The 23,656-nt window shown below is 51.1% G+C and overlaps 1 protein-coding gene across 2 annotated transcripts in view; it reads left to right on the top strand.

The window, feature by feature from the left end:
• The first annotated feature begins 579 nt into the window (after positions 1-579).
• CFAP65 (cilia and flagella associated protein 65) overlaps positions 580-23,656 on the top strand; it is a 35,879-nt gene continuing 12,802 nt past the window's right edge. Inside the window, exons 1-22 of one of the 2 annotated variants that reach the window (XM_060623621.2) lie at positions 581-676; positions 1,234-1,332; positions 1,586-1,632; positions 2,569-2,619; positions 2,977-3,148; positions 5,000-5,184; positions 8,764-8,866; positions 9,441-9,607; positions 9,784-9,983; positions 10,259-10,404; positions 11,020-11,242; positions 11,621-11,886; positions 12,348-12,548; positions 12,785-13,144; positions 14,591-14,728; positions 16,871-17,116; positions 17,694-17,918; positions 19,165-19,323; positions 19,530-19,680; positions 20,350-20,478; positions 22,018-22,231; positions 22,552-22,680. In XM_060623621.2, the coding sequence (XP_060479604.2) occupies positions 2,984-3,148; positions 5,000-5,184; positions 8,764-8,866; positions 9,441-9,607; positions 9,784-9,983; positions 10,259-10,404; positions 11,020-11,242; positions 11,621-11,886; positions 12,348-12,548; positions 12,785-13,144; positions 14,591-14,728; positions 16,871-17,116; positions 17,694-17,918; positions 19,165-19,323; positions 19,530-19,680; positions 20,350-20,478; positions 22,018-22,231; positions 22,552-22,680 (3,407 nt within the window). In that variant the 5' untranslated portion in view covers positions 581-676; positions 1,234-1,332; positions 1,586-1,632; positions 2,569-2,619; positions 2,977-2,983. Of the gene's footprint in view, positions 677-1,233; positions 1,333-1,585; positions 1,633-2,568; positions 2,620-2,976; positions 3,149-4,999; positions 5,185-8,763; positions 8,867-9,440; positions 9,608-9,783; positions 9,984-10,258; positions 10,405-11,019; positions 11,243-11,620; positions 11,887-12,347; positions 12,549-12,784; positions 13,145-14,590; positions 14,729-16,870; positions 17,117-17,693; positions 17,919-19,164; positions 19,324-19,529; positions 19,681-20,349; positions 20,479-22,017; positions 22,232-22,551; positions 22,681-23,656 lie in introns of both variants that reach the window. The other variant, XM_060623622.2, reaches the window with a different exon arrangement.

A 23,656-nucleotide genomic window follows, 5' to 3' on the forward strand; every position in this document is an offset into this window, starting at 1 on the left:
CTTTCCCCAAAGCAAATGCAGACAAATCAACAAATGGGCTTCCAAAAATCACTTTAGTACAACAATGCTTTCTTCATACATTAACTTCCAGACCCCTAGAAAAGAGTTAGCTTGGTGCTTGGGAGGAGGAAAAACCGGCAGGAAATGGATAGGACACATTCTCTCCCACTGGCAAGAAGAATCCAGTTGTAAAGCAATAGACAAATGAAAAATAACTACGGGGTGTTTTTAAGTTAATAATCGCAATCACAGACTGAAGTTCCGGTTGAGATTCTGACCCTATGTCACCATCGCGCGTCCGGAAAGAACTGGAATTGCTCCTACTCCAGGGAGGAGCCAATGGAGTTACCTACTATGAATTTGGTCGTCGACTAAATCAGGATTGCAGGGATGTCACGACAATTGGAGACTATACATTACATGCTGCGATTGGTAGAAGCGCGGTGACTACTATGCAGGAAAAGTCAGAAAATAAAAAATAAGGTAAACATTAAAATTGGACTGCGCTTTCGCCTTCTTTGAGCCTTGACTCATTCGGCTTGCCGTCGTTGTCCTGGGATACCAAGAAACGCTGTGCCTTGAGCGTCCTGTATCTAGGGAGACGACAACATGGAGGCGGAGTGAGTTCTGAGAGTTGGTCCCAGGACCAGGTGAACAGCGCGAGCGGCCAAAGAAGGTATCTGTCCTGGAAGGCCGCCTCCTTTGGGAAGTTGTGGCCAGGGGTCCCCTCCATGTCCCTTAGACACCCCCTGTGGGACCGAGACTGAGGCGAGATCAGCCTGGGATCTCTTAGAGAAAGGAGGAACAGCTTTAAGTATTTTGATCACTTCATTTTACCAATTTCTTTCCCACTCCACACTACACGACGACCCACCACTTTTCCCACTGATCATATTAAGATTGTTTAGGTTGGAAATGAAGCAGATAAAGGAAGATGAGATTATATATATATATATATATATATATATATATATATATATACACACACATACATATATATATATATGTATGTATGTAGTTTATGTATATATAGTTTTTAAGTCCTCAAGTTTCAAAAATTGGATTTAAAAACAACCCCTACCTTGGCCCGTGTCTTCACGATGATTGCAGATGTGTGTCTTTTGAAAGAGTAGCTCAAGCTAGTATGGAAGTTATGATTGTTAATTACGATTGTAATTATGATTGTAACATCGGTTTGTCTAGGGCTTTTTCAAATTCCCTATTTCATTCCAGGTTCACATCAACTTTATGAAATAAGATAATCCCCATTAGGTGAGACGACTGAGACTCAAGGAGATTGAGAAACTTGCCCATCTCAACAAACCTGAGCAGGTGCTGGAACCCAGCTCTCCTTGCTTCAAGATCAGCGTTCACTTCCCTAAGCCCTAAGACCTGATCTGGACCAGATTTCTACCCCATTGTCTCTAATTTCTTCTATATGTGATGATTAGAGACTTTTTTCAGAGCCCCAAGGCAGTGACTATCTATAGAATCCCCTGAGGTCACAGATATTAATGAGTCTGGCAGGACTACAAAGCCATCCAGTAGCAGAAAAGTAATGGGACTCTCCTCCCTGTCTCCCCAGCTTGCATTTCTTTGATTCCACCTGAACCGTCCTCCTTACAATTGAAGGTAAGGGTCTTGCCTGTCCATTGCCTAGCACTGATACATAACAGGCACTCAGTAAATGTTTTGTGAGTGAATGAATGAATGAGTGAGTGAGTGAGAGAATGAGATATTCTCCTGCAGAGGTTTGGAGGTATTGCTGGTTAGGAAAAACTGAGTCAACAGAATCTTTTGCTTTGGATGGTGGTGGGGAGAGTATGGAGAGTGTCTGATGAAATTGTATAAATGTCTAAAGGGTGACCATAACATTGTTTACTAAAGTGTAATATGTTATAATAAGGAGTTGAACCCCCACCTTGAAAAGAAGTAATTTTAGGCCAAATAAAAGACAGTTTACATTTACTCATAAATGACGTAAAGATTAAAATTCATGAGAAGGCCTTACAACACTGCTTGGCGCATAAGTTCTCAGTGAATGTCAGTAGAAGTTGTTACCATTTTTGAGATTGTTATTCAAAGAAGTGGGGAAGGACACTGTGGAGTCTGAAAAAAATATATACATATGCTCAAAAAGATATTAAATTGATGCTGTCCAATATGGGAGCCACACCTGGGTGTGTATGCTGAAGGAGGTCTGCTAAAGGAAGAGGGGATTTGGAGTTTAGGCTCCATATGTGTCTCCTAGAGCAGGGCCAAACACCCTCTGAGTATTCCGTGAAAGCTGTGGATTCTCTTCCTGGAAAAGAGCACTTCTCCAGATACATGACATTTTGCATATGATTTGCATATAACACTCACATATATATTTGCATATAATTTCCAGCTGCAGTCTATCCAGGGATCCCTCTGCTCTAGAGGTTGATTCACTTATCCTTGGATTGAGTGATTATTTCAGTGAATGCTTACTTTAAACTTGGACTACAGGTTGCATACTGATGGAGGAAACCCCAAAGACCAAGAACCATCCAGTCTCATTTACCTCTTCTTTGCCCCTCATCACAGGAGGCAAGTCACGTTCAGAAGCAACAAGCAGAGAGCAAAATCCAGATAAAGGTAATGCGAATGCTTTAGTCATACTCACTGGGGACTGACTGAGAAATGCCAAGTGTGGCCATGGCAGGCAGAGCTGCACGGGCCTCATCCCCAAGTCCCTTTCCTGCATGATGAATTTCTAGGCTCCTGGGCAAAGCGCTGGATCTTGTGTTCAGGCTCATTCCTCATGGTGTCACTCATACCTTGGTTCCAAAGCCGGCAAGCCGGCCCTTCTTCATTATAATGATGGCCACGGCAAGTCTACTCCATCAGCCTCTTTTTGATGTCCCTCCTGTCTCCCCTGTGGTCTTTTCCTAACTCCAAATTGGCAAGAACTCCTGGTTTAGCCAGAGTGCTCCCCTTGGACTTGTGTTCCAGGTGTGTGATGCTCATCCAGGCAGCCCCAAGCCCCCTGACGAGGACCAGGGACAGTGGTGACTACACCATGAACTCCGGGTCCTGCCTGAGTACCAGCACCATGGCCATCCCCACCATCACTGGCAGCAGCGCGGCCCTGAGTGCCTGCAGTAGCAGCAACACCAGTGCCCACGTGAGGACATGTTCTGGGTGGGCGGGGCAGGGGCAGCAGGGCCGGGGAGAGGTGGCAGGGCAGGGGGGTAGGAATCTGCAAGGACCTGACTCTCCTGCATAGATTGGGCACCAAGCCGACTGGAGAGGCGGTTGTGGGGAATGGGAGTGTGTGTGTGAAGAACTCTAGGGAGGTACCCATCAGAGCTGAGAGAGTAGCCAGCGGTTTTCTCTTCCCTCAGAAAGTTCTTCTGGTCCTGATCCCTAGGACCAAGTGTTTGGCCAATATGTGGATGTGGCTGACTTTTTGCAGCTCTCAGGACAGTCTCTGTGTGACATGGCAGGGGTAGGGGGCAGTTGTCCCACAGGGTGCCTATGGGGTAGGAGTGTGTTTGGTGCAGCGTGTGTCTGTGTTATGTGTGGATTCTCATGCCTCCTTAGGTGAGATGGTGCTTGCATTTGCCTTCCCGAGGACTGGGAGTCACCTCACCCCTCCACCTGTGCCATTCTGGGCCTATTTGCCCCAAATTCACTCACTGCCCTTCCCCACTCTGCTCTGTGTGGGCAGGAGATTGGAAATGGGGAGGAAGGGAGAAGCCAGGGTATTTCTCTCCCTCCATCTCTACTTTTCCGACAGTATTTCCATCAGAAGCTGCACTTCCCCATGACTCCAGCCCCCACCAGACAGGTCTCAGGGCTCTGAGAAGCCCACCACCTCCCCTAACCTAGTGTGGCAGAGACTTCCTGATGCTGCCAGCTTCTGAGTGACTTCACTATGCCTTGGCTGTGCATTAAATTCCTTGTTTCAAACACCCAAAGTGGCTTCTGTTTTCCTGACCCTGACTGATGCACCAACCAATATTTATAATAAATTGCCCTTGCCCACCCATGTCACCTTTCCCCTGTGGGCGAACCAGGAAAGGAAATACTATATTGGCCATGTGACACTCTCTGTACCTACTTAAACCGAGAGTGTAAGCTCCAACAAAGAAGAGATGTATCCGTCTTGTTCGCTCTTGTCTTGGCACCTAGCATAGTGTCTGGCACATAATATGTCGTCAATAAATATTTGTCAAATGGATGAATATATCTCTACCTTAAGTAACAACATAGAAGCAATGCTTGGCCAAACATAAAATAAAATGGCCATGAGTGGAGTGTTCATAGCCATGGCTGGGGTAGGAAGAGATACTGGTTCATCTTCCCTTCTCCTTGCCTTTCCCCCTGCATCCTCCTCCACCCTCCTAGGGATCAGGTCATGAAGGATTTTCTATTATAGATGGGAAGTGTTGGCACACTGCACCTCTAGCATCATCAGGAGCTGTGCCTGGGAGTGGCCCCCACATCAGGGTGGGGGGTGAGGGCTTGTTTCAGGCAAATTTACTCATTCCCCTGCTCCATCAGCCAGTTGAGGGACAGGAAGAGGGAGTGGTGGCGTATCCTTGTGGTCTCAAAAAGTGCCTGGGATAGACCACCCCAGCTAGGAGAGGCTTCCATAGTGAAAGGGCAGGATGGGAAGGAAGGAAAGGAAAAGGCAGTACCCGAAGGGCGTGGTATCTTTGGGTGCATGGAGGAACAGAACAGACCAGCCAAGATCGCTCAGTGCTGGGTGGAATGGTCCAGGGAAGGCTTCAGGGGCAGGGTCACAGAGAATCTAGTTGAAAAAGCATTGTAGTGATTTCAGAAATGGTAATACCTCACTCCAAGGCCTGCCTGCCCCTCACCTTCTGTCTCCAGACCATCCCCCAAGAGCCAGCAGTGGTGTAAGTCCTCACTTTCCAGATATGGGAAATCTTTATCTGTTCTCTGGGTATTTGAATCTTACCTGGTTAATGCATCCTTTTTCTCCCCCTTTTCCCTGCCAACTGCACAGCCTGCCAGCTTCACGGGCACCCAAATATGCATCCCAAAGAAGCAAGACAAAGTGAAGAAGAGGGTCATCTGGGGCATCGAGGTGGCTGAGGAGCTGCAATGGAAAGGCTGGGCACTGGGGAAGGAGGTCACCAAGAACCTGACTCTGAAAAATCTATCCTTGAAAATCCAGAAGATGAAGTACAGGTATCAGAATGAGGGATCAGAGACCCAGCCCCTGAGTCCTCAAGCCCCTCAAACAGTCGCTCTTTTGAAAACAAAAACAAAAACAAAAACCTTTAAAACTATCATATAAAATTAGAAAAGGGTATATAAAACATGCACAGTTTGAATAATTATTGAAAGGGGAACCCATGGGACTAAATCAATAAGAGTAATGTGTCTGAAGCTCACCTCCCATGTCGTGTCACATCCGTACTGGAACACCTTCCCTACCCATAAAGGTGACCATGATTGGACTTAGTGATAATGATTTTCTTGCTTTTCTCAAATGGATTTACCACCTACATTTCCATCCCTAAATGATATCATTTAATTTTGCCTTCTTATGAACTTGACATAAGTGGAATAATAGGGTATATATCTGTCTTTTATATATGTCTTTTATTTTTGTTCTGTTATGTTTTTAAGACTCATGTGCATGCAACTATAGTTCATCTTTTTCACTGCAGGATAATATCCCAATAGATGCTTATATTGTAGTATATTCATCCATTCTTCTGTTTTTTTAAAAAAATTTTTTTCAAACCTTCATTTATTTTTGAGAGAGAGAGACAGAGCATGAGCAGGGGTGGGGGAGAGAGAGAGAGGGAGACAGAATCTGAAGCAGCCTCCAGGCTCTGAGCTGTTTGTTAGCATAGAGCCTGACGTGGGGCTCGAACTCATGAACCGCGAGACCATAACCTGAGCTGAAGTTGGATGCTCAACCAACTGAGCCACCCAGGTGCCCCTGGGTTGTATTTTTTTTTAATGTTTATTTATTTATTTTTGCGAGAGAGAGAGCATGTGACCAGGAAAGGGACAGAGAGAGACACACGTAGAATCTGAAGCAGGCTCCAGGCTCTGAGCTGTCAGCACAGAGGCCGATTTGGGGCTGGAACCCACAAACTGTGAGATCATGACCTGAGCCCAAGTTGGATGCTCAACTGACTGAGCCGCCCAGATGCCCTCATCCGTTCTTCTGTTGAGGGATGTTTGGGTTGTTTTTGGTTTGAGACTGTTGTCAACATTCATGTATAGATCTTCACTTGCAAGAGTTTTTTCTAGGGTAGATACACAGAAGTAGAATTGCTGTGATCTGGGACATGTACATGTTTGCTTTTATAGATAAGCCAAACTATTCTCCAAAATATATTTCTATTTATATCCATGCCAACCATGCATGAATTCCCATTCCTCCACTTTTCTTACCAACAATTGTTATTGCCAGAGTTTAAAAGTTTTGCTAATAACAGTAATTTTTTGTCGTTCTAATTTGCATGTTCCAGCTTACTGATACAGCTGAGTGTCTTTCATATGCTATCAACCATTTCATTTTTGGAATTCCTGTCAAAGTCTGCGCCTATTTTTCTATCAGATTGCCTTTTTTTTTTTTTTTTTTTTTTTAGGTAATCCACCCCCAGTGTGGAGCTCGAACTTGCAACCCTGAGATCAAGAGTCACATGCTCTATGGACTGAGCCAGCCAGGCACCTCTTTTTTTTTTTTTTTAATGTTTTTTAAAATGTTTTTTTATTTATTTTTGAGACAGAGAGAGACAGAGCATGAGCAGGAGAGGGGCAGAGAGAGAGGGAGACATAGAATCTGAAGCAGGCTCCAGGCTCTGAGCTGTCAGCACAGAGCCTGATGCGGGGCTCGAACTCATGGACTATGAGATCATGAACTGAGCCAAAGTCGAACGCTTAACCAACTGAGACACCCAGGCGACCCCCCCTTTTTTTTTAAGTTCTTATGGTGGCTACCAATCCTTTGTCAGGTGTTATAGATATCTTTTCCCACCTTGTGACTTGTCTTTTCCTCTTTACCATGGCATTCAAAGAATAGAATTACTTCATTTCAAAGGAATCAAAAGAATCAATCTTTTTCTTTTATGGTTTGTGCTTTTTTTGTATCTTGCTTAAGAAGTCCTTCTCTCCACCTACCTAGGTCATGAAGACAGTCTTCTATAGTATCTTCTAAAGACTATAGCTTTGCCTTTCACATTTGCCTTTTAGCTATACAGAATTAATTTTTGTGAATGGTTGTACGATAACACTTTCCCTCAAACAAATGGCCAAGTATCTCCAAGCCATTTAGTGAAAAGTTCACACTTTCCCTGATGATCTCTTCCACCACTGATGTTTATCCTTGTTTCGTTTGTGATCTCAAAGTGAAAAATTCCAGTGTGTCACTATTTGTTTGGATGTTTCCTGTAGTTTTTTGTTTTGTTTTGGTTTTTGTTTTTTATTTTTTAAGATTTCATCAGGTTAAGGGCGTTCCCTTCTATTCCTAAGTTGCTAAGAGTTTCTCTCATAACACCTTGAAGGCTGTCTATTATTTTCCTTTATTGAAATTATCTTTTTATTTTTTCTCTCTTAATTTGTTAACCTGGTGGGTTACATTAATTGATTTTCTCTGTTAAACCAACTGTGTGTTCCTGGTGTAAGCTCACCTTTGTCATACTTGAGTATTCTTTCTAAACGTTGCTGAATTCGTTTGGTTCTCTCCTTTTGTTTTGGGATAGGCCTGTAATTTTCCATTCTTCTCTTGCCTTTGCCAGGTTTGGGTAATAAAGTTACCAACATACCAAAGTTACATCAAGTCAGATTCATAGACTATGTAGGGGAGTGTGTTGCCACATTTCATATTACTGGGAAGATAAGGCTGGGATTATTTTTTTAAATTTTTTTTAAATTTTTTTTTAACATTTATTTATTTTTGAGCAGAGAGAGACAGAGCATGAACGGAGGAGGGGCAGAGAGAGAGGGAGACACAGAATCGGAAGCAGGCTCCAGGCTCTGAGCCATCAGCCCAGAGCCTGACGCGGGGCTCGAACTCACGGACCGCGAGATCGTGACCTGAGCCGAAGTCGGACACTCAACCGACTGAGCCACCCAGGCGCCCCATTTTTTTAAATTTTTTGATGTTTATTTATTTTCAAGAGAGACAGACAGAGCATGAGCAGGGGAGGGGCAGAGAGAGAGGGAGGCACAGAATTCAAAGCAGGCTCAAGGCTCTGAGCTGTCAGCACAGAGCCCAACACGGAGCTCGAACCCATGAACCGTGAGATCATGACCTGAGCCAAAGTCGGACATTCAACCTACTGAGTCACCCAAGCGTCCCAAAGGCTGGGATTTTTTTTAATCAGATGTTTGGTAGGACTTGCTGTGAAGCCATCCAGCCTAGTGTTTTCTCTGTGGGAAGATTTTTTGCTACTTATTCACTGGTTTTGATGATTTTAGGTAGGGTGGCCATAAAATTTATTGTCTAATTCTTGAGTCAGTTTTGGTAATTTATACTTCCCTAGAAATGGGCTTATTGGCTCTAAACTTTAACATTTATTGGTATAGAGTTATTGGCAGTATCATCTTCCTATGAATAGTTTTGAAGTTTGCAATGTCTGTGGTTTTGCCCCACACTGGAACTCTCCGGCCTTGCCTAGGTCTGTTTGAAAGGCATCCTGATAGGTCTGTTCTCAGCCTTGGTTTCCCCCAGCTCGGTGCTCATGGATTTTTCTTGTTTTCTGGGCCCTGATCCCGAAGTGCTTAAGCCCTGGCTCTCTCCTGCAGGTCCCCCAAGACCAAGTTCTTCTTCACAGTCATCCCCCAGCCCATCTTGCTGAGCCCGGGCATAACCTTCACGCTCCCCATTATTTTTCGGCCTCTGGAGGAGGTAAGGTTTGCCACTTGGAGGGCACTGGCAGGGAGGGACACAGGCACGATGACCTTGGAAGAGGGAGCAGGGCAGAGCAGCAAGGAGCACCCCGCCCCCCTTGCACCTGTGCGTGTGTGCGTGCATGTGCGCATACACACACACACACACACACACACACACACACACATCCTGCCAGCTATAGCAAAAACTCCAGCTAGTGAAGCCCTGGAGAGGCTCAGACTATAAACTCACTAAACTGAGGGGGGTTCCCAGTTGGATGTTGGGGGCTAAAATTTGTGCTACTGTATTAGCCACAAGAAAGCCCTAGATTCCTTAGCCCAAAACACTCCCCCAAATACATTGTTCCTCACCAAAAAGGCCCCATATCTCTGAGACTAGGGCAGTGTTGAAGGACAGGCAACCGGCTTTCCTTCAAGACAAAAAGCGAGGGTCATGGCCCAGCCCACCCCTCAGTGACTGTGTTGGGGGCATGGCCAAGAGCTGGGGCGGGATGTGTGGTCCCTGAATACCATGTAGGTACCACCGATCAGTGACTGCCTGCTCCCCCCACCTCCTCCCACCCCACCTGCAGAAGGAGTACGTGGACCAGCTGTGGTTTGAGAAAGCAGAGGGAATGTTCTGTGTGGACCTGAGGGCCACCCTGCCTTGCCACAGTCTGACCTGCCCACGATCCCTGCAGTTGCCCACTTGTGCCGTGGGGGACATGACTGAGGCCTGGTTCTGCCTGGAAAATGTGGGGTAAGGGGAGCGGCTGAGGCTCCGAGGCAGGGAGTGTGAGTGCTGTGAGGAGGGTCCCAGGGAGCTGATGGGGGAAGGGGGAGGGGGAGAGACGGTGGGGCCCAGCATCACCACCTTTCTGAAGTAGGGGCAGCAGACAGAATGAGCTCAGTGACCCTGATCTACACCCCCTCCAGGGACTTGCCCACCTTCTTCACCTGGGAGTTCCCCAGCCCGTTCCAGATACTGCCCACCACGGGGCTGCTGGAGCCAGGCCAGGCCTCTTGCATCAAGGTGACCTTTCATCCCCTTATGGCCACCATCTATGAAGTTCAGGCCACATGCTGGTATGGAGAAGGCAGCAAGCAGAAAAGAAGCATCCAGCTGCAGGCCGTGGGTGAGGTCCGACTTCCCACCTGTCTCCAGAGCCCATCTGCTGCCCGTCACGGGTCTCAAAGCCTCAGTGTGCCCCCTCCACCTCCCCTGCCGGCCTGTCCTCCACCAGTTTCCCACTCTCCCCCAGCCCTGCAGGCTCTGTCTTTGCTTTGCCTTCCTTGGTGTGGCAGACCAGTGTTTCCCTGGGCACACCTACCTTCTTCGAGGGGCTGTTCAGGTGGGGCCACAGAGGCCCCAGGTGGATTTCTTCCCAAGACTGTCTCATCTCCGTCCCAGCCAAATGTGCCCAGCTGCTGGTGAGCATAAAGCAGAAGCGACCAGAGGACCAGGATGCTGAAGGTTTCCAGAAAGTGTTGCACTTCGGCTCTGTTGCTGTGGGCTGCACTGCTGAGAGACAGATCAAGCTCTATAACCCTTCCATGGTACGCGTGGTAGGCGTCCTGTGTATAAGGGGGAGGAGGGGGCATCCCGTGTATAAGGGACTGGAGGAGGTGTCCTGTGTATAAGGGGCGGAGGGGGTGTCCTTTGTATAAGGGGGGGAGGGAATGTCCTGTGTATAAGGAGGGGGCAGACCACAGGGCTGGCTGCTCCTAAAACCCACCCCCTTTACAAAATGCCCTCTTCCTGTCCATACCTTTGGCCCCAAGCCTCGCGTGAACCACGTCTGTTGATACACACATGTGTCAGCAGGTGTCAGCTGGTGTCCTCCTCCCTTCTCAGCTGGGGGTTGGGCTGGAGTATCCCTTGACCACCCCCAGAGCAACTCTAAGAGCAGCCCTAAGATTGTCCTAACCCCAGGACCACAGCCAGCCTTTATGATACCTTTGGGAAAGAAAAGAGTGTCCCCAGGCAGTCCCGGTGCAGGGCACACAGCTTGGTCTCCTCCTTCCTCCTGATGGAGGTGGCTTCATGCTCAAACTGACAAGAGGGGCATAGGCTGGACTTCAACTGCCCTCACCCCCTCAGCTGGGCACCTCGGCAAGGACAACTGCCTCACTCTGTGACCTCACCCTTCCTGCCCCCCCCTGGCCCCACAGGTGAGCGCCCCCTTCAGGATCGAAGTGGCCCCAGACATGCTGGCCAAAGATCACACCTTCTCCTGCCCCACTACCAATGGCATTGTGCCTCCGGGAGAGAAGAAATTCGTGTCGGTGTTCTTTCACCCCGAGACCTTGGACATCAGAACTATTGACTACTTGTCCATCATGCCCTCTGGCTGTGCCTCCCACACATTGCTCAAAGTCGTCGGTTTCTGTAGAGGTACTGGCAACCCTAGAATGCTGCCCGGCCTCTGGGGACCGGAGCAGCCAGCCTTTAGGGCAGAGCAGGGCTCTTTGCCAGCTTTTAAGGGTGTGACGCCTCCTTGCCCTTCAGCCTGGGTGTCTGGTGCCCCCTGGTGGGCTCCATGCGGAATCAGTTTTGGACACCTGGAGATCAGGTTCCCCCTGTCATCCCTGGTGACTTGGAGGTCAGCTCAGGTTGCTGGGGTTCTGGGCCTTTCCAGCCCAGCCTTCTGTCTCCAGGCAGCACTGCCTTCCACCAGAGGGACCCTTTCTGAGACATCCTCCAGGAGACTGATGCCCCAGCCCCACACAGGTGGCAGGGCCTGCTCACAAGAGCCCCATCTCCTATGCCCAGGCCCTGAGGTGTCCCTGCAGCACTGCTGCGTCAACTTTGGCTGGGTCAACCTCCGGGAGACCTTGGAGCAGACCCTGTGGATTGAGAACAAGTCAGACTGCACAGCCTACTTCCAGTTTGCCATTGACTGCCAAGAGAGTGTCTTCGACATCAGACCTGCCTTTGGGACCCTGGTGGGCAAGGCCCGCATGACCTTGCACTGTAGCTTCCAGCCCACTCACCCCACCATCTACTCTCGGCGGGTGGCCTGTCTCATCCACCACCAGGTGAGTGGTGGGGGAGGGAGGGAGGAGGGGCTCTGCTGGGAGCTGGAGGAGGCAACCTGAGGCCCAGTGATGAAGACAATGCTTGGTGATCACGGCCCTGTATTCCGGAACTTCTGCTTGGATCATCTCTCCAGGGCCTCAGCCTGGCTTTTGGAGCCAGAGCTTGGCCAGGGTCACACGAAGGCTCACTCGGAGCCAGGCAGGTATGCCAGTCTCGCCCTGACGACTGCCAGGCCGAAGGCTTTGCTGCTGCTGCTGCTGCTGCTGCTGCTAATAGGCTGGGAAGAGAGAGGGGAGACTGGATTCACCCCTCACAGCATGTGCGGGGCAGAGAGCCTTGAAGTGAGGACCCAACTCAGGGCCCTGGGGAAAGTCATACAAATTGTGCCCTGACCAGCTGACTCCTGGCCAAGGTGGTGAGTGGGGGCTGAAATCCAGCCTCACCCAGACACATGTCACAGGACCCACTGTTCCTGGACCTGATTGGGACCTGCCACTCGGACAGCACCAAGCCAGCCATCCTGAGACCTCAGCACCTTGCTTGGTACCGCACACACCTGGCGCGGGGCCTGACGCTCTACCCTCCGGACATCCTGGGCACCATGCTGAGGGAGAAGAAGCTGGAGCAGGATAAGAATGGGGCCCTCCTGATTCCTACTGAGGTTTGATGGACCCTTTGGGGCTCCCCACAGACAGGCTACCCTCCCCAGGTTCATGCCCCCTTCTCTAGAAACTCTTGGGAAACCCTGTGCCCCCAGAGCCCTGTGGGTGCCATCAGTAGTTGGGGATTGTTTGTGTGGAGCCCTTGTAGCCTTTTCCAGGAAGGGGCGTGTGGATGAGGAGCAGTGGCGAGAGGAGTGGCAGTTGGGCCCCTGCTCACCTGTCTCTCCACACACAGGCCCCGGAGAACGTGTCAGCCCCACAGTATCCTCTGATCTCCCCCATGAATGAGTACTTCTTCGATGGTACCAGCGACATAGCCATCTTCCCTCCACCTGTCAGCATAGAGCCCACTGATGTGGATTTCGGTGCCTGCCCTGGGCCCGGGGACCCCAACCCTGTCCCCCTGTGCCTGATGAACCACACCAAAGGCAAGATCACAGTGGTCTGGACACGGAGGTCTGACTGCCCCTTCTGGGTGACCCCAGACACCTGTGATGTGCCCCCACTCAAGTCCATGGCCATGCGCCTGCACTTCCATCCGCCTTACCCTAACTGCCTGTACGCTGTGGAGCTGGAGGCCTTCGCTGTCTATAAGGTGTGTGCAGGGAGACGAGATGGGGGTGGGGAGGGCTGCCTCTCTTCCCTGGAACCTGAACAGCAGGGTGGGGTTGGAGGGGGAGGTGCTGCTGTGAGATCCATCCTCTCTGTGCCAAGCTCCTCCTTGGCTGGATAGTGGTCCTTACTGGTTTGCCTTCTCCCAGGCTCATGGGCTTGCCTTGGCCAAGGGGCTTCTTAGCCCATCTGATTATGTCTCACTTATATGTGGCCTCCCACTCACTCCAGAGGGAGCACCCAGCTGGGGTCAAGCCTCTTGGGAAAATTTGGCATACAAGGAGCATCTCCCTAGGGCTCGTTAGGAGGTGGTCCATCCAAAGACCCATGGGCAGGAGGAACCAGGTCTGGGGCACTGAGTCAGGGGTGCTGGGTAATTAGGTGTGTGTCAGGGGGAGGGGCTTCTAGCACAACTTCCTTTGGCTGGGGAACTCAGACCACAGGCTGTGCCCAGCCCAGCCTCTTGGTCCCAGATGCTGGTCGCACCCTCTTCATCTCTGGTCCTGCTTTTTCCTTTCCTTGTTGGCTCTGCCCACCCTGCTGTTCTTTCCCAGAGTCCAGGTGCTGGGGCCGAGAGAAAAGTAGAGTCCCTTACCAGCTATGTGACCCTGGGCAAGTCCTTTAATGTCCCCGAGCCCTGGTCTTTTCATCTAAAAATTTGGGGCCATATCCGAACTTTTGAGAAGGACTTCCAAAGCTTAGTCTTTAATTGCCTCCATTCTAATATCTTGGCAGTGGGAAAATGCAGAGTTTTGTAGGCATAAGGCTGTGGACACCTGGCTTTGCCAAGGCTGAGCCCTCCAGATTTTTAGGCTGCTGGCTTTATAGCCTGCACTGTCTGATAGGGCAACCACCAGCCACATGTGGCTACCGAACACCTGAAGTGTGACTAGTCCAAACTGACATATGTCGTAAGACAGGCCTTCAAAGACTTAGCACGAAAAGAGTGTGAAGTAGCTCATGCGTCACTTAGATATTGACTATATGTTGAAATGATAAGATTTTGGATCTATTAGGGTAAATAAAACATATCCCTGAAATTAATTTCCCGTGTTTCACTTTGTTAACGTGGCTGCTAGAACATGTAACATTACGTTTGCGGCTTGCATTTGTGTCTCATGTTCTATTTTGATTGGCCAGCGCTTCTCCAGGCACATTCCTGCAGGATGAATGCTGTTCTCACATCCCAGCCCCAGCCTTGTCCTTGTACTGTTGTGGTTATTAAAGAGCATATTTGCTGAGTGCTCAGCGTGGGCCTGGCACGCTGCAGTTGGAACTGTCAGGATGGTTGTTCTCTGCACTGCCTTCCCAGGGAACCCCTCTCTCTGTGCCCAATGTGGGACTCCTGCAGTGCAGAGGAGGAGCTAGGGGACCCCACAGGGTCAGACACAGGAATTCTGAGCTTATCCTTGGGTCCACCCCCCTGCAGGTCCTCCAGAACTACCATAACATCGAGGAGGACTGTACCGTGTGCCCCTCCTGGTGCCTGACCCTCCGCACACGAGGCCATAGCTATTTTGCTGCCTTGGAGCCCCACATCCCTCAATATTCTCTGGACGCCCCCAAGGTGAGCGTGGCCCCAGTAGCAGTGGGAGGTGGGACAGGGGAGCTCGGCTTCTGCTTTGGCCATCTCTGCACTCTGATGCCCTAAGAAACATCCCAGCACCCTCCGGGGCCATCTCAACCTCCCCCACCACTAGCCCCTGGGGCTCTGGGCATGGAGGACTGGGGCTTGGACCACTGGTCCCCTCCCTGATCCATCTGAGATACTCCCTGGGCCTCTCATGCTGAGGTTTAAAATTCTCTAGCTCTTTCATTTGTCTGTGCTTGTTTACTGAGCACCTGCTAGGGGTATGGCCACTCACACCATGAGCCCCTGCCCTTGGACATTGGGAGGCCAGTGAGGGTCACAGAGTTGGTCCCTCAGCTTCCTGAGTCATAATTCCCAGGCCTCTCTGAAGGGCTTTTGGAGGCCCTGTATGACCTGGGCAGCCAGATGACAGATGGTTTAAAAGCACAGACCTTGGAACCAGACGGCCAAGTTCCTTCGACACCTCTTCCCAGCTTCCCTTACCTTTGTTGCCCTTTTCATCTGTCTCCCCTACCCTTTCACACCTCATATTGTTGGAAAGGTGCTGCTTTGGGGCACTGTGCTAGGGGGTGATCCTGCCCCCCCTCCCCAGCTGCACATTTGCTCTCCAGTCCCCCGACTGACTTCACCTCCGAGGTTCAGCTCAAATCCCTCCCTGACTGCATGAGGTTCCCCTCCCTGACCCCTGTCCCTTTCCCTTGGCCAGTTCATCCCAGCAGTTTGTGGCCTTTACTGCCATCCACCAGATTTTGGGCCTGTGTCACCCCTGCACTGCCTCACATACGTGCACTTTTGCCCCAGCTGGATGGGCCACCCTGGCCAGCAATTTCAGGCCTTGTGTTTTATGTAGACTGGAGCTGGCCACACCCTATGTGCTTAAGAGATGTTTGGAAGCCAGGATTTCTGGGGCCTTCCCTTTCTCAAAGTGGGGTTCTCCTCAGCCACCTAGATGAGAATCATCTATAAAAGCCTATTTAAGTGTGGAGGTTCCTCAAAAAATTAAAAATAGACCTACCCTATGACCCAGCAATAGCACTGCTAGGAATTTACCCAAGGGATACAGGAGTACTGACGCATAGGGGCACTTGTACCCCAATGTTTATAGCAGCACTCTCAACAATGGCCAAATTATGGAAAGAGCCTAAATGTCCATCAACTGATGAATGAATAAAGAAATTGTGGTTTATATACACAATGGAGTACTACGTGCCAATGAGAAAGAATGAAATATGGCCCTTTGTAGCAACATGGATGGAACTGGAGAGTGTTATGCTAAGTGAAATAAGCCATACAGAGAAAGACAGATACCATATGGTTTCACTCTTATGTGGATCCTGAGAAACTTAACAGAATCTCATGGGGAGAGGAAGGAAAAAAAAAAAAAGAGGTTAGAGTGGAAGAGAACCAAAGCATAAAAGACTCTTAAAAACTGAGAACAAACTGAGGGTTGATGGGGGATGGGAGGGAGGGGAGGGTGGGTGATGGGTATTGAGGAGGGCACCTTTTGGGATGAGCACTGGGTATTGTATGGAAACCAATTTGACAATAAACTTCATATATTGAAAAAAAAGAAAGAAAGAAAGAAAGAAAGAAAAGGCTGTTTATCCCACAGTTTCTGGACCAGGATCTCTGAAAGTGAGTTCTCCAAAGGATGATTTGAGGGCATCTGGGTGGCTCAGTCACTTGAGTGTCCAATTCTTGATTTTGGCTCAGGTCATGATCTCACAGTTCATGGGATCGAGCCCCACATCAGGCTTGGGATTCTCTCTCTTTCAAAAATAAGTAAATAAACATGAAGAAAAAAAAGGTGATTTGAGGGCACCCTAAAATGAAAGACCTACTTAACTTTGAGGAGATCTCAAGCCTGTGTTTCCTGGGTCCACTTCCTACGGCCATTCTATCTCACTGTCCAGAGGTTTCTGGAGGACAGAAGCATTTTTTGGTGCCAAGCTGTGTCCCTCCATTCCCTGCTCCCAGGGTAGTGATTGGGATGTGTGGAGGTGCCTTGGATCTCCTTGGAGACAGGCCCACATAGACTTCCCTGAGTGTGTATATCGGTGGGGTAAGGGAGGCAGGTGCGTAGATCTGAGTGTGGGTCCCTCTTGTCTCGCACCCCAGCTCTTTCCTGCAGTGTCCCCCAGCGAACCCTCCTACCGCAGCCTGCTCTTGATCAACAAAGGCTCCATGCTGTTGACCTTCAACCTGGCCCCCCAAAGCAGCTCAGACATCTCCTTGCGGCCCAGTTCAGGCCTTGTGGCCCCGGGAGCCCACCAGATCTTCCTCATCTCTACCTACCCGAAGGGCAACGCTTGGAAGCAACACATTTTCTACTTGCAGTTCAATTTTTGTCCCCAGTATCTCAAGGTAAAAGGCAGAGCTAGGGGACTGGGTCCTGAGGAGCGAGCCATAGTCTGGGGCTTCCCTTTTCAAAGCCAAATTCTGGGGTTGACCTCTAAAGCTCCCCTAAAGTAGTCAGGGGGCTGCTCCTCTCCCAGGAAGTGCCATAGCAGGGAGAGGGCACCTTGGCCACATCTGTGAACAGCTCTCCTAACCCCAGGGCCCAGCATATCCACCTCAAGGTGTCTGGAACAAGAAAAGGGGTGCAGATGTCCCAAAGGAATAAGTGGGGGCAATACAAGACTCATATCTGCAGATAGTAGAAGGGTGTTTGGGGCGGGGCCAGGGAAAGGGGTCAGGGTGGTGGCCCCATCTGGCCCATGGAATGGTCTGCACATCCTCTCTTGGTCTCCGAATTCTTTTTAAGAGCCATCTCCTGGGTCAGACACTGCCTACTCGGCTTTGACAGAAGCTGTCTATGCCCAGACTGGAGGAGGGCCTTTTGCTGCCCTCTCCAAGGGGGAAAAGCTGCCCACCCTGGCTTCTTGAACATTTGGGGGAGCCAGGTGAGGTCAGAGCTCTTCTCTCCCTCCTCCGGCCCCAGGAGGTAAGCATGCAGAGCCGGGAGGAGCCCCTACATCTGAAGCTGGACACCTGTAAGAGCGTGTTCTTCAAGCCCACCTGGGTGGGCTCCTCCTCCAGCAGCCTCTTCACCTTCCGCAACCCCTCGCGTCTGCCGCTGGAGTTTGAATGGAGGGTTTCCCAGCAACACCGGAAGATGCTGGCCGTCCATCCCACTAGGGGACTTATCCAGCCCAGTGAGAGCCTTGTGAGTGCCCTGCCCCACTGCTGGGGGCCCGAGGGAAGGAAATAGCTGGGATTCAAGGGAAGAGGGACCCATGCTCCTATCTACATGCTCCTCCCACCCCCAGCTAACAAACACACTGGGGGAAGTCTATGTGGACTATGATGGGCCATCTCCAAGGACATCCAAGGTCATCCTTGCTTTCACCACCATCTGTTACTCTTGCCTGTGAGGGGCCAGGCTTACCGTGTGCACCCTCCCATTCAATCTGTAATCACCTCCCCTGCCTTCTAAGTAGGTGTGACAGTTACCCCTGTCATAACTCCCATTTTACAAAGAAGAATTGAGACTTAGAGCAGAAAAAGTCATTTACTAAGATTGTAAATTAGGAGGTGCAGAGCTGGAACTTGAACCAGAGTTTCAAGGGGCAAGTCCACTCTCCCTCCACGGTCCCCAAAGCCGTGAGATGGCTGGGAGGTGGTTTGGAGCAGCTGTATTTGGGGCCAAATGGGTGGGGTGTCATTAAGGCATGAAGAAGGGTACTCCTTGAGATCTGAGCAGCAGTCTGGAGGGGGACACAGGCTGGGGCCCAAACTAGCAGAGCCTCATTCCCTGGTCTAGGGCCTTATAGACCATTTGTGGGACCAAATTTGGGCCAAGGCCACCAGCACACAGTGTCTGGAAGAACCCAGGTAGTAGTGAGGTGAGAGACCACACAGGCCCTGGAGTCAGCTTTGAGAGTTCACACCCCAGCTCCCACCAAGCACTCTCACCAGCTGTGTGAGCAAGTTCCCTGCGCCTGGGTGGCTCAGTCAGTTGAGCATCTGACTCTTGATTTAAGCTCAGATCATGATTTCAGGATCATGAGAAATGAGCTCTGAGTCAGGCTCCGAGCTGGGCATGGTTGAGATTTTCTCTCCCTGCCTCCCTCTCCCTTTCCTTTTGCCCCTCCCCCCCGATGTGCCAGAGTGCTTTCTGTCTCTCTCTCTCAAAAAGAAAGAAAGAAAGAAAGGAAAGGAAAGGAAAGGAAAGGACAGGAAGGAAGGAAGGAAAGAAGGAAGAAAATGAGGCACTAAAATAATACCACTTAGCTGGTGGGGATAAAGGATTGAGGGACTGAGGCAGATAACATAACATATGATGTGTGACAAGTGCCTGACATGGGGTAAACACTCAGAAAGGGGTACCGTAGCTTGATATTCTCAGATGCCAGGGGCCTGGGCAGGGGGTTCTGGAGAGCCCCATGCAGGGATGATCTCTCTGACCCCAGACGGTGACGTGGACCTTCAGCCCGCTGAAGGAGACCAAGTACCTGTTCCGAGTGGGGATGTGGGTCTGGGAAGCCGGTCTGCCCCCAGACACCAAGCCCCCCGCTACCACCCACTACATGCTCCGGCTGGTGGGCATGGGCATCACCAGCAGGCTCTCTGTGAGTAGGGGAACTCTGGCAGGTGGGGCTGGGAGCTGGGGCTCTGGGGGCCAGGGCATAGGTGGCGGGGGCGGGGGGAAGGCCCCGGGGTGCCCAACTCCAAGAGGGCAGGGGATGGGAGCCCTCTGGCCCTGCCCTGCCTTGGAGATTCCCTGAAGCCAGGGGTGGGAAAGCCAGGGCTGTGGCTGGCTGACTCGGGCCCTCAGGCAAAGGAAAAGGAGCTGGATTTCGGGAACCTGCTGGTGAACAGCAAGCAGTCCAGGTTGCTGGTGCTTCTGAACGACGGCAACTGCACCCTATATTATCGCCTGTTCCTGGAGCAATGTAGCCCTGAGGTCATGGACGACAGCCCACTTGGTACTCAGGCCTGGGCTTGGACTGGGGCAAGGGAGGCAGGCAGTGAGACTGGTTAAGACTGGTTAGGGGCGCCTGGGGGGCTCAGTCGGTTGAGCATCTGACTCCTGATTTTGGCTCAGGTCATGATCCCAGGGTTGTGCATCGAGCACCCTCCCACACACACATCGGGCTCCACAATGAGCAGGGAACCTGCTTAAGATTCTGTCTCTCTCCTTCTGCCCCTCCCCTGTTCGCTCTCATGCATGCACTCGCTCTCTCAAATTAAAAAAAAAAAAAAACACGTTAACCAGATCATGGTTTGGGGGCAGGCAGAGCAGGGCTTAAAACTTGGTGTTTCTACCTTTCGATGTGTGGTATTGGGCAGTTCACTCTCTGAGCCTCAGCTTCCTCATCTGTAAAATGGGACTATTGTTGGCACCTACCTCACAGGGCTGCTGAGTGGAGCAAAGTGCTTAGCAGGTGCCCATGACATGAACACTGGTTGCCTCTGTCTGGTCTGGGAGGAGGGACTCTGCTCCCCGCTTCCCAGCTCTGGGCCTGCTCTCTAGCCGGTTCTCTGCTGGTCCGGGAGAGGGTATCTGGGAAGGAGCAGGAGGAGAGACCGGGACTCTCTGGCCTGCACTGAGGGCCTCTTCTACCCTTGACCCCACCTGGGTCATCCCTGAGCAGCTTTGCAAATGGACCGTACAGAGGGCAGAATGCCACCCCGGTCCCAGGACACCATCTGCTTGTCAGCATGTCCCAACCGCCGGTCCCAGTACTCCTGGATTATCAGCTACTCCCTCCTCTCACACAGAGGTACCTGGGCCATCTGGCAGAATCAGGGTCAGGGAGGAAAGGGGGAGGGCTGTGTGAGCAGGACTTGGGGCGGAAGGGTGCTGAGGTTCCGGACAGGGAAAGCAGAGTGAGTGTTAGCGTGCAAGGGTGTGCCTTTGGGTGAATGGCATGTATGTCTCGTGCCAACCACATGCGTCTGTGTGTATGTGTGCCTGTGTGTGCCTGAGCCGTGAGGGGTTCAGTGTGAAGGGTTTGGAGCTGTGCCTATTTACTGTGGGATCTTAAGACAAATCCCCAACCACGTGGGGGCCTCAGCTTCCTCCTCTACAAAATGGAGCTGTTACCAGCTTGCTCCGGGGCCCACTGGGAGGAGTCTGGGGCAGCACAGAAGAGTGGCTAAGAGCCTAGATCCGAGCCAGACTGCCTGGGATTGGATCCTGGTCCGAGCATTCACTAGCTGTGTAATTTAGCAAATTGTTTAACCACCCTCTGCCTCAGTTTCCGCATAGTAAAATGGGAATAATAATGGTGCACAAGCAAAAAAAAAAAAAAAAAAAAAAAAAAGTACTGATACATGTTACCACATCGATGAACCTTGAAAACATTAGGCCAAGCAAAAGAAGCCAGTCACAAAAAAAGCCACATATTGTATGATTCCATTGATATGAAATGTCCAGAATAGGCAAATCTGTAGAGACAGAAAGCAGATCAGTGGTTGCCAGGGACGAGGGGAGGGGAGAATGGGGACTGACAGCTACTTGGTACCAGGTTTCTTTCTGGGGTGATGAACATGCTCTAATATGGACAGTGGTAATGGTTGCATGACTCTAATATACGAAAAATCTGAATTGTGTGTGTTTAAAGGGTTAATTTTATGGCATATAAATTACATCTCTTTTTTTTTTATATAAATTATTTTAAGTTTATTTATTTTGAGACAGAGAGAGTATGAGCAGGGGAGGGGCAGAGAGAGAGTCCCAAGCAGGCTCTACAGGGTCAGCGCAGAAAGCCAAAATCAAGAGTCAGATGTTTAACCGACTCAGCCACCCAGGGGCCCCTAAATTATATCTCAATAAAGCTGTTAGTGAAAGTCAGTTTGAAAACAGTAATGAACGGTGCACATTAGATGCAGTGATGCATGAAGAGCACTTAAGACAATGCCTGACACGGAGCGCCTGGGTGGCTCAGTGGGTGAAGCCTCCAACTTTGGCTCAGGTCATGATCTCACGGCTCGTGGGTTCGAGCCCCACGTCAGAGCCTGGAACCTGCTTCGAATTCTGTGTCTCCCTCTCTCTCTGCCCCTCCCCTGCTTGAGCTCTGTCTCTCTCAAAGATAAATAAACATTAAAAAAAAAAAAAAAAAAGACAATGCTTGACACATAGAAAGTATCTGACAAGGCTTCACTGTTGGCTGGAAACATCCCAGAGCCTGGGAGACACCTGCTGTTCCTGACAAGGGTCCCAGGCAGGTTGTCCTACACCCTCAGCCTGTGTGCTCTGCTCTGCCCCAGGGCAGCTGGGAGGTGAGGCCACTTCTCTCTCCCACATGTCTTCCGCCTAGATAACAAGGCTGGGGAGAAGCAGGAGCTGTGTCACGTCTTCTTGACGGCTGTGTACCCCTTACTCTCCATCCTGGACGTCTGCTCCATGGGCAGCGCTGAGGGCATCACCCGGAAGCACCTGTGGCGCCTCTTCTCCCTGGACAGGCTCAACAGTTACTTGGAGCGCGACCCTACCCCCGAGGAGCTCACCTATAAGGTGCCTACCCGGCACAGGTGAGGTGGGCGGACAGAAGGGGCAGGGCCCATCTAGGGATGTTCTTGGAGCTTTCTGACCACACTCCCAGCACCAGGCCCTGCCCATGAATACTCTCATCTCCCCCTGAATTCTTGCCCATCCCAGGAGGGGCCAGGAGAAGTCAGGGCTTGGCTCAAGGTCCGAGCACTAGCCCACCACTGCCCCTGAGTCCCAGATTCTCCAATTCCCACCTGCAGAAAGAGGAGTGCTGAGCTAGCCACCGCCCCACCCCCCACCCCCCGGGAGGGCCCTATACTGTTCCCACCTGTCTCTGAGTCTGTTTCTCTGTTCCACACAGCACAAGCCAGATCCCCACCGTCTTCACCCCTCTGAAGCTCGACTTCAATTTTGGAGCAGCACCGATAGAGGCCCGGCCCTCTGTGGTGCTCCTGGCCCTGAAGAACATTGGAGCAGTACCCCTGGACTGGTATGGTGGGCTTGGAGGGGGCTTCTGAAGGGCTTGGGAGACAGGTGTTGGAGGCCTTCTCTTGGTGGTGGTAGTCCTGGCTACCTGATCTCTGTGAACAGTGGATCCCCTCATTGATGGGATGGGGAGGCCAGGGTGGGACAGAGCCTCAGTCCAGGGACGCCAGGCCTGCATGGGGGCGAGTGAAGATCTCTGGTAGGGAAGGACAGGGACAGGCTGTCGCCAAGCCAGTGTCTGGGAGGATGACGTGGCTGAGCCAAAACACCTGGGCTGCAGGAAGGCTTGAGGCTGGCCGCGGGGCAGGCTGAACTTCTCCAGGTCACATGGGCACCGGCCTGGGGCCCTGAGCCTGCCAAGCTTGGCCCTTGCTGTGCTCGACTTTCTTCCCACTGGGGGCCCGAACTTGGGTCCAGTAAACATCCTGTGTCCATGCCAAGGCTGTTTCTTGTTCTTCCCCCCTGTCTCTGCCACGCGTCTTGATTTCCTAGTAAACTTCCTTTTGATGACTTCTAACTTTTCTTGGCTAAGCGGAGGTGAGAAAGAAGTGTACCCATCTGGGTCAGGCTTGGGAGAGACAGTCAGGGGCCCAGCCTGGGAAAATATGTTGGGGGGGGCGGGTCCTTTGTGATCTCGGGAAACTTCCTGCCTGAGCAGAGTCTTGGGGTGTGTGGGGGCAAAGTTGGGGTGGGGTCTGCATCATCAGGGGTGCACTGGCCGTCCTTACTCTCTGGATCATGCTGCCCCTCCCTGTGGTGGGAGCAGCTGGGGAAGATGGCTCCCTAGGTGGCTCCTGTCTGAGAAGGGCCAGGACTATGAGTAGCTGAGGGTTCCTGGCCCTGGTGACTTGAGGAAGCTTGGCAGGCAGGACTGCTGGCCTGGTGGGGAAGGCCCGGGGCCCGCCTGAGCTCCAGATCTGCCATTCACTGGGCTCTTCGAGTGGCCAGAAGCCAGGCCCTACAGGAAAAGTGGCGTTAGT

This window comes from Panthera onca, chromosome C1 (genome assembly GCF_046562875.1).
Source record: "Panthera onca isolate mPanOnc1 chromosome C1, mPanOnc1 haplotype 2, whole genome shotgun sequence".
Taxonomy (NCBI): Eukaryota; Metazoa; Chordata; class Mammalia; order Carnivora; family Felidae; genus Panthera; species Panthera onca.